Below are 18,732 nucleotides of genomic sequence, written 5' to 3'. Positions count from 1 at the left end.
GGTACTCAGCATCTCAGCTCAGAAGTAGCCAGATTGCTGGTGTTGATGTCCAAGATGAAAGAGTAGAGATTTGTGCACATCTGCTGTAAACCAGAAACCTGACCCTTGTCGAGCACAGTATCAGGGCCCTCACCTAACTCACACCACCCTAGAGGGAAGACCCTGCCCGTTACTGTCACCGTTTACAGGGGAGAAAACAGAGGCACAGAGAGGTTAGGTAAGTTGCTCAGATCACACAGCTAGAAAGCATAGATCAGGCATTAGAATCCAGATAGCCCACCTCTAAAGCCTACCCTCTTACATGCCACAGTAATATTTTAGGCCATGACTTGTTAGTATGTCAAGAAATCAATGTAGTGACCAAAATATAACTAGTGTTATTTTGTTAAAATGAAGAAAATAGGAGAATATCACATGTAGTAAAGACTGTTTCAAGAAATTTCTATTTCAGATGTTCACATAAAAATTTCTTATCCATGACTCCCAGTATATTTCATAACTCATAAGTTTTCAGATTTCATAAAGGTAATATGGCACAAATACTCATGCTGTGGTTATAGGATACTCCCAGAGGGTCTGAGGCCGCATCACTTAACCCAGCACATTCATATTTATGCCATGAAGCAAATGAATATTTAAACCAACTACAATAAATTATATAAGTAGCCTAGCAGCAGTTCAGGTCAGGGTTTGTCTTCCGGTGAGTTTTGGTACCAAATTTGCTTAAAAATTTTCAGTTTTCAGAGCTTTGGAGATTTCAAAATTGCAGGTTGTGGGCCTGTTTATACCTATGTGTGTAGCAAATCCTAAAGTAAGATACAGTTCTGATGTTGGATTGAGAGCATAACAAGGCATGAGGAACACCACACTGTGCTATCACTGGAATTCCCCCACTGTGAGAGTGAGAACTGAGAAGATGGTAGCAGCCATAAATTCCATGTACCCCAGACGAAAGGCCTTGGATTTGACAAGTGGGAAACCCAGAGCCAGAGAGGAGAGTGCCATGACTTCTGGAGAGAGGCCTCAGAGCCAGGCTCCTGACAACACACAGCTCAGACCTCTGGACCACATGTCCCCTTGAGAGTCACATAGCAATCCAGCCACACTGCACATCCCAGATGTTGGATTCTTTTCAGGCTTCTCCAAGAGACCCTGAAGTTTCGAGCACTTGTTTCCCTTTCTGGGTCCTCTGGTGCTGCTGAAAGCCAAGTGAGTTTTTTTTTCCCCAGAACACTTGGACTCAGGTGTTTTGGCCATGGAGCGAGGTTCCAGCAAACACTGTAAATTTCCTGAGTTTGTGGTTGGAGCTGGTCTCCCTGGACCAGCAGCTGACATTTTCCCCCTGTGGCGTTACATTCATGTTTCCACGTTTAGCATGTCAGACTGAATGAACATTGTGGTCTAAGGATTTAAAAGATTTATAATGGAGTCTTGAACATTTACTTAAGGAATATGTGCTTCCCCCTAGCAATAACAAATATTCCTACAAATGACCATATTAAATTAAAGTCACTTAGGCATTTCTGATTTGTAGGAAAGTTAAAATTAATCTTACTGCAGTTTCAGTTTCAAAACGAAAACATTGCTTTGCCTGACCGCAGATTTCCAGGCTGTTAGTCAACAGTGAATGGAGTCTCCAGTGACCATTTTTTTCTTTAAGAAACATTTAATTTTCTCTATATGTAAAAAAATAATGTTAGAAGGAAAAACCCTGAAAACTCAACCACAATTTTATCTGGGTGATACTTCTCTTACTGGGGGGAAAAAAAGTTTTAACACAAGAAACTTCAAGGCTGGATGTGGTGGTATACCCATATTATCCTAACTACCTGGGAGGCAGAGACAGGAGGATTGCAGTTAGAAGCCAGCCTGGGCAAAAAGTTAGCTGAAACCCTATCTGAAAAACAAGCCAGGTATGGTGGCGCACAGTTGTAATCCCAGCTATGCAGGAGGCCTAGGTAGGAGGATCACTGCTGAGGCTAGCCCTCGGTAAAAAGCACAAGACCCTAACCAAAATATTACTAAAGCAAGAAAGGGCTGGGGGAGTGCCTCAAGTGGTAGAGCACCTGCCTAATAAGTGTGAAACCCTGAGCTCAAACCCCAGTACTGCTTCAAAAAACAAATTGACTGAATCTTTAAACTGTGCATGCAAATACATACACCCATTTGCATATGCAGTCCATAATTTTTAAAGCACAGTCATAAACTCATAGAAATTTTTCTGTAAGTGTTCTTTGATGAGATGTATTGCTTTTTATAATTACAAAAAGGAAAATAATGGCCAGATATGCTGGTGCACACCTATAATCCCAGCACCAGGGAGGCAGACAGGAGAATGTAGAATTCAAGGCCAGTCTGGGCTAATTTCAAGACTGCCTCAACAGCAAACAAAGAAACAAAAAAGCAAAAGCAGCTTTCTTATCTATACTTCAGCCCTTCCCTGATTAGTTCTTTTAGTCAGCAAGGAGCCTGATTCACCTGTGTTTCTTCCCACACTAGCTCCAAAGTGGACTGGCCAATATTTAACGGCTCTTTTCAGTAGTCTTCAATTTCCATGACGTCATGAGCCCACCATGACGTTACTGAGCACAGAGTAGCAGCACATGGTGACATAGTCGTTCTGCCCAACAGAGACAATATTAAGGTAAAGAACCTCATAAATGTAGGTTATAGTAAAATGCAGTGAAATAGAGGTGACAGACCTTGATCTAAACACCTTTGTTTTTAATATACTTGATTTAATTATAAGTTTACATAATTTAATTGTTAATGGCTATGTTTAACGGGCAGTTTATAAGTTATATGGTCAGCTCTCACAAGCCAGTAGGAGCCAACTTGGTGCTGCCATGGACAGATCTGAGCAGGATGGGTAAAGCAGAGAGAATTGGGGGAGGCCAGCACAGTCAGCCTTTCCCACAGCACACCCCACTGGGGCCTCAAATTCTGGGACATCCAAGAGCCAAGCAGCCCACATATCAGAGCTTGGTGACACTGGGAGCCTCCTGCATTGCCTGCCGTGCTCCCTGCACCACCCCACTTAAGCCTATAACCTCCAGAAGGGTTCTTGATGCGCCCCTGTCTCCTCAAACCCTCCTACCTTGAGAACTATGGCCTGGTTCTGAACACAAACAAGGAAGCCGAGGCTTCTAATTCTGTCCTTTAATTCAGAGTCCTAACAATTCTTGTGCCAACTTTGCCACTAGCCAGCCATGTGACCTTGCACAGGTCACCCCACCTCAAAAGATACCATGAAAAACCAGGGAGAAGACTGGATGATACAACATAACCAGGGTTCCTCCAGCTCCGAGTCCCACATCCCCTGTGGGTACCACAGGCCTCAGAGACCACTGGTAATGGAGCCCTCTTTAGAGGCTCCCCAGACCAGAGGACAGATGTGGCGTCCTAAGCCTGAACCCCTCCTCCCTTCCTGGCTACAGGAATACAGAGAACATTTTCAGCTTGATCATGGAAAAGTCTGGGCTGTGGACTTGCAAACAAGCAGGTCACAGCATGTGACCGCACTGGAGCTGGAAGATGGCTTTGTCTGGTTCCCCTGCTCAGAGCCACTGAGTCCCCAGATTTACCTAGGCTTATCGCCATGTCTACATAGTCATCTTCCCGTACAGGTCCTTACTGTGGGAATCTGTCCACCTTTTGGCCAAAAGCTGTTTTGAACATTAAACTTGACTTAAACACTGAGTCTTAATAAGCCTCCAAAAATAGGTAAACCCAGAAGACTGATGCAGGAGGATGGTGAATTTGTGGCCAACCTGAATTACAAAGTGAGATACTCTCAAAAACAAAAAAAGTGAAGTCATAGCCAATAAGGAGAAATGGAAGACTAGTGCAGCTAGCTGTGTGGGGGAGACAGGAGCCCATTTCAGCCAGCACTTCCACAGCAGTGGGGTGGCACTTCACGTGCGTGCATGTATGTTTTGTCACTAGGAGTAGGTTGTGCAGCTATGTCTTGGTGTGGCAAGCCTGCCATGATTTATGGCTGAATGTCCGAGTTCATCCTCACCAATCCCAGAGAGGAGAAAGGACAGGCTTCTGGCGGGGCTTTATGAATGTTTCATGTTTAATGCTTTTAATGTGGATGCCTTGTTCCCACATCTAGAAAGCTCTTAGACAATGTAAACCAAGATGGCTTGCCATCTGTAGCCAGCCTAACCCATGTGCAGGTAAAGGTGGCTGGGGTGTGTTGGGGTGTGTGTTCTATGGTCGTTTACAGTTGTTTTATATCTGAGCCATAGGAGGGTAACTATTTTTAAAACTAAGCATAAATTAATATTTTTCAACCCCAGAGAAAATGGAAATACTGCTCTTATTTTGACAAGAGTTTCTAACACTAGGCTGGGCTCAGTGGCTCATGCCTGCAATCCCAGCTACTTGGGAGGCAGAGATTGGGAAAATCTCAGTTTGAGGCCAGCCTGGGCAAAAAGTTGGTGAGACCCCTTCTCAGTAAAAAAGCTGAATATGGTGGGGGCATGCCTGTCATATCAGCTATGCAGGAAGTCTAGGTAGGAGGACTGAGATCCAGGCTGATCCTGAGCAAAAATGCAAAAGTCTATTTGAAAAATAACTAAAGCAAAAAGATCTGGGGGTGTGGCTCAAGTGATAGAGCAATTACCTAGCAAGCATGAGGCCCTGAGTTCACATTTTAGTACCACAAAAAAAATTTTTTTCTGACATTAGACACGCACTCTCTGGGCCCACTCCTAGTCACTCAAGAGGTGGAATTTCTATTCTACATGAGGCTTATACAGGTGCTTTCAGAACCATAGACAGGCAGTGTATCCTCAAAGAACATGGAGTTGAGTAGACATTATAGTGCTTTATATAACAATAACAGCTCACACATACACACACTGCCACTTTCTATATAATGGGCAAGTTACCACACTTAGTCTTCAAACAGAACTCTGAAGAAGGCACTGATGGCTTATCTACCAGTAGTCATCATCCTAGTGAATAGACTCACAAGGTGACCAGGGACCACAGAAGACACTGGATTCATTCAGAAGGTTGGAGGACAGAGACACAGCTTGCCAGGAGGGCAGCACCAGCTGCTCTAGTGCAGAGTCAGATTCTGTCCTCAAATAAGGCCCCCTCCCCAGGAGTCCAAGCTTCTGTAACACTCACAGGCATGAGGGACATGCCCAGTTACAAGGCCTAAGTTAGGACACCTAGCTTCCTATCAGTTCCTCCCAGTCCACGTAGGGCTCATTGTTATCACCTAAGTAGTGTCAGCTAGTAACATAGGTGACATGCCATCTCTTAGCAGGTTGCCAAAGTTAACCAAAGACCAAATTCTCATGCAGTCAGTACAGGTTAAGCATCCTAATACAAATGCTCCAAAATCTATAATTTAAACTTGTGATTTTCAGATTAAGGGTGTCCAACTGCTAAAGTCTATGTAAACATTCCAAAATCTAAAAACTCCTGAAATCCAAAATACTCCTGGTCCCAAACACTTCGGATAAGAGATGCTCAACCATAATAAAGCTGAGGTTTAGAAAGGTTTATCAACTTGCCTCAAACATAGTAAGTACTTCAGCCAAGGTTTAAGTCCTGGCCTGTCAGACTGTAAATTCCATGCTCTGAACTAAAATGCAAGGTATAGTTTTTCTTTCTACTGCATAACAGATCTGTGTTTATTTTACTGCTTGAATCAGACACCACCGAGGACAGTTGGTCTTTCTGCGTGTTTAGCTTTTGCTCTGCCCACTCCCTGGTCCACAGCATACCCTGACTTGTGCAATTCAGCAGTTAGTGGGGCATTTGGAATAATGAAAGCAAGCACTCATTACTGCCTTGTTTCTGAGACTCCAGCTTTTGAGTAGAGGTTTATGAGGAGGTAAGTAAGAGTTGTAGAAGCTGTGAATAAATGAGTACCTAGCTCCCAGGTGAAGGCAGTTCTTTTTTGCATTGACATTCCTTTCTCTTTTTGGAATCATCACCATCTTGTAGCACAAAACCTGAGAGTTCAAGGCAAAGCCTGTATCTTTGTAACAGTTCAGTTCCACATATAAAACCCAGTTTATGTATCTGCCTTGTGTTACAGAGGTCATTAAGAAGTGTGCATTTGCTTCAGGTATACAAGTAGGACTTTACAGACGCTGTAGCAGTATTACTGTTGTTTTTTAGGGTGTCTAAGCCACTCTAAGCTTGCACCAGACAGAAGAGCTATCTGATGGCTTCCAAAACTTCATATTGTAGTGAAGAAGAATATTGAGGAATTTTTTTAGGTACCATGTGAAATAGGTTGGGTAGAATACCATGATTAAGTGCAGTGGATTCATTTTTGATGAATTGTATTGAACTAGTCAGGAGTCAGGTAATGGGGGAGGTGTAGCGAAGATTTGAGCGGTGGGTTAACATTCTGCCTCTCAGCCTAGGTGAACACTTTCACATACACTGTGTTCTCCATCCAGTGCCCAAAATGCAGCTGACAGAGTCTGCCAGCCAATAATATAAAAAGATATATGCTCTTTTGGTAAGAGCTACTGTTTCATAGATTGTTGTTTTTCATCTCATATTACATGAATTTATAAGATATTAGATTATACAGGGAGCAAACTTTGTGAATATTACTAGCATAAGAAAAGTGTTGAGACAATAACCTTGGGTTTATTTACTTACTTTTGAGACAAGGTCTCACTGTGTAGCCCGGGCTGGTCTCTCAAGTGCTGGAATCACAGGCCTACACCACCACACCCAACCGGGAAGAATCACTTTGATCTTTCCAAAGTGAAACTAGCAAGAGACATGACCTTCTCTTTCTGAGTAAGAAAGTTGGAACATGAACAGGTCTTTGGCAATGGTCTTCCTCCTTATACTGCTCATGTCTCCTCTTCTTCACTCTGCTTGAGCAGTTGTACACAGCCGTTCTGCTGGTATGTTTACCAAGGTGGGCTTGCCATGTGCTTGGCAAGATCTCAAGCAGCCAAGAAAAGGTTTAAAATTCAAATCACAATCTGAGAATGTAGAGAAACACAAGTTAAGATCAAAGTGTTCATGAGGCTGTGTATGTTAAGTGTCAGGTAAGTGGTTCAAGCACTGCTACTACAAAGAAAGGAAGTGTCTCACTCTGGAGTGGCCAGGGGCTTAAGGACAGGTGAGAAGAGAGAGGGGACCTTCCAAGAGAGAGGCAGTCTTGGAAATGAAGGCATTGAGGTAGGTACAGATCTATTTTGTTATTTGGTATGTAGAAGTTTCCTGGAAGGAAGATTTATTTGCCTAGAGAAAAAATGGGCCCAACTTTGAGGAACCTAAAAACAACACTGAAGATCACTTCATGGCATAGGAAAAGGGACCCTGTTGCGAGATTTCAGATGGGGACTGGTCTGCCACCGAGCTCCTTTCCCACAGGGCTGGCCAAGCATCTTTCAGACTCGGCTGACTTCAGGCCTCCTCTCACTCTACAAAGGCCCAGGCAGCTGACATGTGCCATTGTTGTTTCAGATTCATGACAGATGCTGCCCGCCGGGAGCAGGAGTCCCTGAAGAAGAAGATTCAGCCAAAGCTCTCGCTGACCTTGTCCAGCTCTGTGTCTCGAGGGAGTGTGTCCACTCCGCCACGCCACAGCAGTGGAAGCCTTACTCCCCCTGTGACCCCGCCCATCACCCCCTCCTCTTCATTCCGCAGCAGCACTCCAACAGGTGAGTGGCCTGGCCCCAAGAGACAAGGAAACAGAGGGAGACAGAGAGCAAGGTGTTGGGGACAGAAGATGACTCAGACTCGCCACTTCTTTGACCCTTTACTGATTTCTGCAGTGTGTGGATTTGTTCTTCTATTTATTATTGAAGAAATAGTTATAGATTATCAACATGTGTGTGATCATGGTTTTATAGATATTTTAAGGCCTTACCGTTACAGATGGATGGAGTGATGTGATGTCTTGGCTTTGCTTTGATCCGGTAAAGGAATAGATGAAAGAATATTGACGTGTTGGGTATTGCTATGTTGAAGCTGAGTGGTGGGCACATGGAGGTTCATTATATCATTTTCCCTGATTTCGTTTATTTTTTAAAGTTTTCATAATAAAATGATTAAGACCAAACCACATTTGTAATGTCCCACTTGTGCCAGACACTGAGCTACAAGAGTGAGCAGAGGGGCCTCTCCCTGTCTTATACCTGGTGGAGGATGTTGGTGTCTTCCCAAATATGAATGTGATTAAAAACTGAAGTAGGGAATCACAGGTGAAGATCAAAATACCAACTCAGTTACTGCATAAAGCTGAATTGCAGGATGGAGCTTGGATCTGTAACCCTTGGGCTTCTTAGTGTGTCTTCCCTGAATTCAAGGTATTACCCATACTGACCTTCTAAGGTCTCCCTAGACAGGAGCAGACCAGAGGGTACCTGGGCCCTGAACTGAGCGTGTTGCATGCTTCATAACAAGAGTGTAAAGATGGGAGAAGAGGCTGGGAAGGTCCTTCTTCGTCCTGTCTGAGAAGCAGAAAATAGATTTCCCTTCCCCGAAATAGGTATATAAGCAGTCACTTACCAAATAAATACACAAATAAATTTAACATTGTCATCATGACTTTGTAGAAGAACTCAGTGACATGCACACCTCCAGAGAGATGCTGCACTGGATCAGAAAGGCTCCATGGAAAGATGCAGAGGAATCAGTAAGCAAGGAAAGGAAGGAGGAGCAACACAGTGGGAGGGAGGGAAAGAAGGTACACTCCAGCCAAGAGACTAACACTGTGCAAAGGCCCTGTGGCAGGGGGAAGCCTGCAAGTCCCAGAGCAGACCAAGTAGGCTGCAGATGACCAGGCCCAGGTGGTTCAGGCCTATAATCCTAGCTACATTGGAGGCTGAGACTGGGAGGATCATGGTTTGAGACAGCTTAGGCAAATAGTTCATAAGGCCCCATCTCCAAAATAACCAGAGCAAAATGGGTTGGAGGTGTGGCTCAAGTGGTAGAGCATCTGCTTTGTAAGCACGAAGCCCTGAGTTCAAATCCCAGTCCCATAAAAAAAAAAGTAGGCCACAAAGGTATAGGGCCTAGGGCCTGGTCTTATTAGAGATTTTGGTCGATTCTAACAGCAAAGAGAAGCCACTTAAGATCACACCAGCATCTCTTCAACATTACCATCTCTGTGAGTAAAACTTTTTCTCACAAAACTCTTTGCAATTTATATATTTCCTTTTTACCTATCTCCCATCAAGGGAGGTGACCGCAGATAGTTCTCAAAATGTGTTTCAGAATATTAATTTCAAGAACTGGGGGGCGTGACTCAAGTAGTAGAGTGCCTGCCTACCAAGCACAAGACTCTGAGTTCACACCCAGTACTGCAAAAAAAATCCCAGAATATTAGAGTAAAAGGATTCCCTAATATGTTTGGGAAATGTTGGTTCAAACTTCTTCAATGCAGGGGTGTTATTTTTCATAAGAAAGATTTGGTACGTTTCCCAATTTAGTTGCCCTGATAAGAGGCCTCATTTCCTGTGGGGTCACAGGAACTCATGATTACACCCTGAATTCAATGAGGACCGAGCACTTTGAAGACAGGATAGGTGTGAGAGGCAGAGGATCAGAGTTCCCACCTGAGCTCCTTCCTTTACAGATGGTGTTATCTTGAGCTACTCACTAATTGTTATAGTTTATATCTGGATTGTCCGAAGGCTTCAGTGTTAAAGTCATGGTCCCCGACTTGGTGTTATTGGGAAGTGGTAAGGCCTAGAGGAAAGTCTTAGGTCATTAGGGTGTGCCCTCAAAGGGGATAGTGGGACCTCAGTCTCTTCCTCTTTCTCTTTGGTGTCCTAGCCATGATGAAAATGGCTGTGTGCTACACCATGTTCTCACTGTGAGGTGCTGACCAGTGCCAGAGGCCTAAAAGTAATTGGCCCACCCATTCATAAACTGAACCCCTGAACCCAAATTAACTTTTTCTCTTTATAAGTTGATTATCTCAGGTATTTGTTACAGTAACCGCAAGTTGGGTAGCACACTACACACACTATATAGAGAATTTTGTGTAAGCATTAACTATAGTAGCATGTGTATGCACCTAGCATTCAATAAACGTTCATCTCTTTGTTGGGAGTTTCAGCTAGCTACCTCAGGAACAAATCAGGTCATTGTCCTAGAGAATAAATTGCTTTATTTGTGTTGATCCTTTTTCCATTTCCATAGACTGGCCATCATGTGCCCCTTATATTTTATTTGTGAAGACAAACTAAGTAGAATCTTTGTGTAGCATCGATGTAAATCTAAGGCATGAAAAAGAATACAACTTTGAGCATGTAATGTAATGCTCTTTTCTGGGTATTTCTATAATATTTATTCATATGGGATATGAATTGTGGGGGCCAACAGTCTCCAACTGGGTGTGTTTCACACCTGAGGTAATGTGACTGACTCATGTCCAACACCAGATAAACAGGATCCAATTAGTGATGGGGGCCTCAGAGCCCCATGAAAATAAGGACATTTTAAAGTGAGAGTTTATTATTTTTCATGTAAGAATGTTTGGAAGAAATGGAATCATTTCCTTTCCTTCAGACATAAAGAAATCTTTATGACACCCTACCTATTTTAGCAATTTCCCACTGAGAGAATTAATTTATATTGCGGTAAAGGTGTATCATTTTCAGTCTGTCAAGATCATTGGTAAGCTATTTGATGCATGAAGAACGTTCCATGTAGACATCAAAAATTAGCAGGGGAAATAGTTTCTTAAAACTCTACCCTGCACAGTTTTGATTGTGTGCATTTCTCAATGTTCGGAATGTTATTTTACCTGTAGTTAGAGAGATCAGCTTATTTTGCTTGACTAATGTGGTTCCAGTCACTTTCTTTGCCAGGCTATAAATAATAGTCCACATTTCTGCCTCCTAAATTCATGCTTCCAAATTCCATATCCAAGGTGCATTCCTGGGTCAGAAGTAACAGTCACCTTGTAGGAAAATTAATTTATGAAATATTCTTTAAAACATGCTTTCTTGACTAGACTGATTTGTAGGTCAGCTTCATCCTAGAGTTTCAACTATCTCTTAGGTATTCCTGGAATTAACCTTTGTTTTACAATTTATGAGAGAATCTACTTTTCTTACCTTTTTCATTACGTACCATTACTTGTTTTGTTTTCTTTCAACATAGTAAAAAGAAAAATATTCACTGAAGAAAAGCTTAGAATGATGTAAATGATGGATACACAAACTTTTCCTGTAAGGAACCAAATAATACATGCTTCAAGCTGTGCAGGTCTTGGGATCTCTATGGCAACAAACTTTATCACTGTCATGTGAAAGCAGCCTAGCTCCATGTCAACATTGAGCATGGGGTGTCCCATTAAAAGTAAAGGTTTCCGTGTGAGACATTATTTACAAAACCACGCCAGACTAGGCCCACAGGCTATAGTTTGCAAAGCTCTGATTTAAATAATAAAGACGAAATTTAAAGATAAACATGACTGAATTACCTGAAAATAGTGTTGGAACATTTCCTGTTCACTTTAGGAGTAATATTATCTAGGGTATGATTTCTAAGGGGAAAGGCAGCTAGCATTTGTGAAGTGTTTATTGTGTTTATACTGTATTCGTTCTGTGTAATACATTTAATCTTAACATCAGCCCCACAGAGACAGCATCATTATTGCATGGAAAGGGGTAGAGCCTTAATAGGGTCTCGGGGACCGGTCTGTATCTGTCTCTTCAAAGATGTCTTTCTAGTGTGCTCACTCCTCATTAACTATTATTACATTAATATCTTTCTAAAACTTCTTATTAAACCTTCTGCAGTCCCAATGACTGTTAACTTGGCACCCCAAACTCAAAATGCAGACATACATGAGGGTGCTGGAAGGGCTTGCTGACTTAACTCGCAGTACTCCACTTCTGCCCCACTCCGCTGTTCACCAAGCTTATTATGATGGCAGGATTTACCAGCTTAGTTGAGCCAACGTTTTCTCTAAGGGTGAGCTGACTCCAGAAAGCCAATAGTTAAATATTCATGTTTGTGAGGCAGTTGTTACATTGGTATCTTGAAATTGGCATGGACAGTATTTACAACAATGAAATAGGCAAACACTGCATATCAGGAATGTCCTCACTCTTCGTCTTACCAGTGTACCATTGTTTTACCTTTCCAACACTTACCAGATTAACATTAGTTTATAGTTCAAGGAATCATGGTCTGAACTGAGTCTATGAAAAACCTAAAGTAGACCTCAGCCACTAATAAGTAAATAATGACCATTTCAGACAGTGGCGTGCTTGGCAGTCACTCACAACAGTGTGGTGGGTCATTATGCAATGGCATGGAAGGTTTCCACATTATATTAAATGAAAACACCAGGTTTCAAAACTGTATGTGCAGTCTGATCTCAATTATATTTGTGTACTCCCCAGAAGTTAACCATGGTTACCTCAATACCATAGGGAGTTAATGATTATTAATTCTCTCCTTTCTCTTTTTTCATATTTTCTAAAATAAGTCTATATTACTTTTAAACATTACAGCAACTTGGTTTAGTACATATAATGTGAAGATATACCACTGCTAGTCAAAAGAGTTTAATGAATTTTGATTTTTTTTTTTTTTTTTTTGCTGTACTGGGAACTATTTCCTGGGCTGGCTTCAAATCATGATCCTCCTGATCTCTGCCTCCTGAGTAGCTAGGATTACAGGCATGAGCTACTTGTCCCCAGTCCTTCAAATTAATTGAATTGATCTTTCTGGGGAGAGGGCTGAGATCATCCTACAGGAAGTACCTCCTTGGCTTTTGCATCCATCCCCTAAAAAGCAGGTCATCTTGGTTATTAATGCTTATAGCCTAGTCAAGAAAGTAACTTCAGGGCTGGAGCAGTGGCGTAAGTACTAGAAAGGCTGCCTAGCAAGCAGGAGGCCCTGAGTTCAAACCCCAGTACTGACAAAAAGAAAGGAAAAAGGAAGAAAAGAAAGTAGCTTCTTTTGTCTCTACCCCATATATCCATTGAACTAGAACTTTCAATCAGGCTGAACATTAAAATCACCTGGAAAAAATTTAAACTCTATCTACCTGGGCCCTGCCCTCAGAACCTGAGATTCAGGGACTTGAGTTTAGGGAGTTTTTCAGAGCCCTCTTGGGTAAGTGATTATAACCTATAGCCAGAGTGGAGAAACCACCCTTGTACAATGTGACCCACATAGTTGCAGCACCTGTGTCTGTCTAGAGAAAGATTTGCAGTGCATTTACTTGGACTCCAGAGACAAGTCCAGTAGGACTGAACTGATGGTCACGTGTGTTGTGATGGAAAAGCCAGGGAAAGCCATGGCCGTATTACTGGTTATAATAGCACTGCACAGTTTCTCCTGGAAAATAGTTATGTTATATACTTTGACACACCTGGTGGGAGGGGAGAATTCAGAGGAAAACCAGAGAAAGGCACCTAACAAAATTAACCAATGTTTTTGTTTTCTTATTTATAATCTGAATGTAAACTAGTTTCTACACGATTTCATTTTACTTCCTATTCCTCATTATAGGCTCTCTAATATTTCTTTATGACTTTTACAATAAGTTCTAATCATAAAGATTTTAAAAATTTCAGAAGTCACTAATATACAGCCAATCATTTTAAAAAGTAAAGTACTAATTTTTCCCTGAGGGTGAGAATTATTCTGCCACACAGACTTACAGAGCAAATAGAACATTTCGGACCTCTTTCTGAATGGAATTTAAAGTGGACTCTGCCCGCATGCCTTTACTTTTAGAAAGCAAAATAAACCACCAGGAAAAAAAAGTAAGTTCTAAGCTAATATACCTCCCACACCCATCCATAAGAGGAGAAGGCAACAGAAGGGGAAACCACAAACAGAGAAGACTTATCCCCTTAATAGTGGAAAATGAGAAGAGAAAAATGAAAATACTTCAACCAAGTCAGGCTGTGGTCTCCCTGCAAATTCCTGAGGCTGTGGTTTGGTTTTTCTAACAGGTTCTGCCCTAAAGAATTGACTGTCTGGATGGTGCCTAAGAAACAGTCCCTAAAATCTTCATATTGCAAGAATGGACTTGTTGTATATCATATATTTTCATTTTCATGTAAATGTACGGTCTTGTACCTAGAGAATGACAAGAGGGTGCTCTCTCTTCAGGGTCACTGTGGACCCTTTCCTGACCTAGCTGCTGTTTGCTTCTTTGTTGATACACTACTTTGTTCTAATCCTCATCTTTTCATCTACTCTTTTGTTTGAAAAGGAAAACCTTTACGGTGCTGCCTGAGAGTCATGTCTAGTCTTATGGCTAATTCCCCTCCCCCCAGAATCTTCTGTGACTTTTGTTGTTACTGTTTTAGTTTTTTCCATGGTGAGAATGGAACCCAGGGCCTCTGGCATATTAGGCAAGTGAGCTATCACTGAGTTACCCTTCCATCACATGGCTACTTGTTTTTAACCTCTTGTTACTCAAAGTGTTGATGGCATGAGTGTGGCAACAAGGAGGTAGTATCTTCTTTATTTCACTACTGATACCACTTATAAGAAACCTTCCCAAACAATACTGTACTTAACTTGAAAACCATTATCAAATCAGTAGTGATCTGTAATAATAATAGATTGTATCTATCTAGGTTATCTCTACAAAATCATTCTTCAAGTAGGTGAAGGATCTCGAGTCTGAGGCCAGCCCAGGCAAAAGTTAGCAAGACTATCTCAAAGGACTGGGAGCATGGCTCAAGTGGTAGAACACTTGCTAGTGAGAGGCCCTGAGTTCAATTCCCAGTATCAAGAGAAAAAACAAAGCATTCTCCTTCACCATGTAATTTGTTCCTTGTTAACACATGATAGGACACAGGACAAGCATTATTAATCCCACTCTGAAGACAAGGAAGCTGAGAAGTTAAGGCTGACTTAAATAACTTGCTCAGTCAGCTGTTTCCAAGAGGAGTAGCCACTGTTTTCCACAGGATCTTTTTATTGGTTGTAATTTACTGCACCTCTATTCTGTTTATAAAGCACTGTTCCAAGTATTATTGGGCATACAGAAAAGCATGAAGCAGAGCCCTTGTGGGTTACACCCCTTAATAAAAGCAGGTTAAACACATGTAGAGAGACAATGAATGCTGTATATGCACACAAGGGCTACCTTACCAGCATGATTAGTGAGACATGGTAGAGCGGCACTCAGGGTTCTTCTCTCCCTGTTGTTTTAGTGTGATAGGTAATAAACTGTACCTTCACCTCCATGAAACATCTTAGATAATTATAAGTCAAAAATGAGTTCCAAAGGAGTTGAAATAAGGTGAGATTGGAGAAAAAGTGATTTGGGTGATTTTATAGCCCAGGCTCCTTGTGGAATGTCAGTTTAGGGCATAGGTGAGCAGACCTGGATGTATTGACAAAAAGTGGCATGTGAATCTGAAATTTTTGGGGTGGCTCCTACCCTGGTAGTATGGAGGTAATATGGCAAAAGCCCTTGACATCAGAGGAGTCTATATTCAAATCTTGATTCTGCTACTGGGGAGGTAGATGGCTTTATACTTTTCTAAGCCTTAGTTTCCTCATCTGTACAGTGGTGGCAATCCCTACCTACCTCATTGTGAGGACAAATGAATTGAAGACAGGGCCAGGAACAACTGCCTATGTTAACATCCTCTGTATTTAAAGGACATCAGCTTAGGCAGGGCCTGCTCTGCTCCCAGACAACCAGCACTAGTAAATAAGCCTGTGTATCCAGGAACCTTTGGCTGGCAGTGTGGACATAGCTGCCATTGTCACACTGCTTAGGACTTCTTGAAGTAGCTATGCAGTACTTTCAAAACAAAGAGGACATTTTTTGCTCCTAACTGAATCCTGCCCTTTTAGGCAGACAGCATTTCTCCAGCATGGCCAGAACTGCTTGAGTATGTTTATTTTTGGTCTGCAGTAACTTCAGAGAGGGGCTGATTCCAGAATGTACAGTACAGGTGGGTTCTGCTAATGACCTGCTCTGGCATGGGCACTTTTCAAGGGAAGGAGGACCAAACCCTTTTCTTGTCAGAATGGATACAGATGCTATATCTAAAGAGTCTATGGAACCAAAGGGAAACAGAGACAATTTGTACTTCATCAAAACTACAAAAAAAAATTGTACTTAAAAGGACACTATCAAGCAATTATAGAAATATTTGCAAACCATGTATCTGATAATGTTCTTGTATCTAGATTACAGAAAGAATTCTTAGAACTCTACAGTAAAAAGACAACTCAAAGTGGGGGAAATGACAGTTTATTCTAATTAATATGGGAGCATTTAAGATAACAATTTTATAACCAAGATGGTAGAAGTAAAGATTTAGTAGGTTTACAGATGATGTTTTATTATTTTGGTAAAGATAGCAGTTATCCCCCTTCATTGTGGAACACTGAGCGTTTCCAGGAGATATAAACACACATGTGTTCTTTTGCCTCTAATTGAAGGATGTGCCCACATAAGCCAGGTTGCTACCACAGAAAGTGAGTGTTACCCACTTTGTGGTCCTTTTACATGTCAGATGCCCTTTAAGATGTGGCAGAGCTGAACATCTCACTCATTAAATTTATATTGAGGTCAGGGCCATGTGAACAGCTTCTCAAGATCTTTAGGGTTCCACAGGATCTCCAAAAGTCCCCATCCTCCTAACTGGAAAGAGTAGAGAATGTCTTCCAAGCTACTCTGAAGGAGAGACAGCCAATGTCATTGTCCCTCTACTCTATTGAGGAGGGTGAGGCCAACAGAAAATATGTAGTTTCTTCAAGGTCACAGAACTGCATGATGTTGACCTAGCAAATCCACTGGAGGCACTTACCCAAGAAGAATGGATATAAGTATCCACAAAAGGATGTACAGAGCAACTTTATTCACAATGACCCCAAACTATTAAGTAGTCGTTTCTCAGATAAATGGATAAGTAGACTGTGATATATTCAGACAATGCAATACTGTTTTGTGTTAAGAAGGAACAAAGTACTGATATACAAGAAAACAAGATCAAGTCTCAAAACCATGATGCTGACCAAAAGGAAGGCATACACAAAAGAGTGCATATGAAGTTCAAGTACAGACAAACCCATCTATGGAGACAGAAATCACTACAGTAGTTGACTCGGGTAGGGGCCATACACAAGAGCTTTCTGAAGTGATGCGTATATTTTATATCTTGATTACAGTGTTGGTTACACAAATGTACACGTTTGTCAGGCTCACCAGATTATACACTTAAGAGCTGTACATCTCACCATAGGTAAATTTTACTCAAATTAAAAAATAAATAAAGCTGGAGATATGGCTCAAGTGTTAGAGTGCTGCCTCCCAAGTGCAAAGCCCTGAGTTCAAGCGTCAGTACCACCAATAAATAAATAAATGTATGTGGTAGCTCAGGCAGAAATTAGGAACAGAGGCCCACAGCTTCAACTGGTTCCTTGAACCAGCAAATAGCATTTCCTTTGCCATAAACAATCCATTTAGGAACAAAGGAAGTAAATGTAGGTAGTAGTTTGAGTGGTAAAATCTCTGGAATTTCCTCTCCATTGAAGAAAGATAGTAACTAAGCAGAATCCATTATCCTTGGCTTTCAGAGCTTAGGAACATTAAGGAAGCAGTAGTATGGACAAATAAAACCATTACAATGCATATTAAATAAAGAGAGAGAAAGGAAAAGAGAAAAGGAAAAGGAGGAAAGTAGAAAGATCAAAGCTAAGTTCCAATGCTCTTTTGACACAGTTAAGAATTGGTGAATGACTTAAAGTGTTTCATAGAATGTTGTAGCACTTAGATCTACTAACCAAAGTATTTTGCTTCTTGTGAGATACTGAGCACTTGAGAATTTTATAAGACAATTCAAGCTGTCCATTTCTGCCCATGTTCAGCACATCCTCTGACACTAAGTGAACACAAAAACCTGGGATGGGCAGCCGGGTGTAGGCTTATCCTCAGCGTTACTCTTGCAGTCACAGAACGTGTCAATGATTTAATTTGTAATAAAAGTGTTTCTGAGGCCTACCATTTTAGCAGTGCTTTTTAATATTCATGCTAAGTAATGCTCCCGAACTTAACAGTTTGTTAAACCTAAATTCTTCTCTACTACGAACTATGTTATTATTTAAACAAACCCAATAAAGGTAGTATGTCCACCATTAAGAATTCCTACCAGAAATCTGGAAGGTCTTTACAGTCATATTTCACCCATGCTAAAAACACAGTCAGGGCTTTGGCTTGAGATCCTCATTGCTTTTTCTTTGTCCCAGCAGGGGTCTGTGCTCTGGCCAGAAAAATGTGCAGAAAGATCAGAAGGTAAAGTTGCTTGAAAGGGCACATGTCGAGGCTGTGCTGCTCATACCCACTCCCTGAAAAGAGAATGCCATACTTTAAGCCAAGGTTCCCCAGTTCACTCGTGCCTGCATCCATCCGCACATGCTTCCCAGCACATTTCCTTTGGAACCAAGTGCCAGGCCTGAGCTACTCACAGTCGAGGCCTGGGAAATGGTGTGCTCAGAGAAAACACGAATAAGCAAGCAGACCCTCAATGCTCCCACACACCTCCAAAGTGAGCTGAAGTGGGTTTAGCACCTGCCAAACACGCTTCCAAAGAACCCTCCTCCCACACCACACCCCAACTGTCTAAAGCACAGCACATTAAAATCAAAGAAGCCCTTTCATCTTTGTGGGTATCATGGCTGCAAACCTATTTTAATGTCTTTCCCATGTGTAGCTCCAGTTTTAACAATAAAATGATCCCCAGGCACACCCAGCTGCACAGCATTAAAGAAAAACTCTGCAGG

General features: G+C 41.7%; 1 protein-coding gene and 1 long non-coding RNA gene across 4 annotated transcripts in view; one reads left to right on the top strand and one right to left on the bottom strand.

Annotated features, from left to right (window-relative positions):
• Positions 1-18,732, top strand: part of Jazf1 (JAZF zinc finger 1) — a 303,551-nt gene that overhangs the window by 251,282 nt on the left and 33,537 nt on the right. For both annotated transcript variants that reach the window (XM_020180022.2, XM_074065195.1), the window contains exon 3: positions 7,465-7,661. In XM_020180022.2, coding sequence (XP_020035611.1) covers positions 7,465-7,661 — 197 coding nt within the window. The remainder of the gene's footprint in view (positions 1-7,464; positions 7,662-18,732) is intronic.
• The window catches only part of LOC141420717 (uncharacterized), a 59,813-nt gene that overhangs the window by 35,519 nt on the left and 5,562 nt on the right, over positions 1-18,732 (bottom strand). For both annotated transcript variants that reach the window (XR_012445256.1, XR_012445257.1), the window contains exon 3: positions 18,102-18,297. This is a non-coding gene — a long non-coding RNA (uncharacterized lncRNA). The remainder of the gene's footprint in view (positions 1-18,101; positions 18,298-18,732) is intronic.

Source organism: Castor canadensis, chromosome 2 (assembly GCF_047511655.1).
Source record: "Castor canadensis chromosome 2, mCasCan1.hap1v2, whole genome shotgun sequence".
NCBI lineage: Eukaryota > Metazoa > Chordata > Mammalia > Rodentia > Castoridae > Castor > Castor canadensis.
The sequence above is the reverse complement of the archived record's forward strand: the minus strand, read 5'-3'. Positions and strand labels throughout refer to the sequence as shown.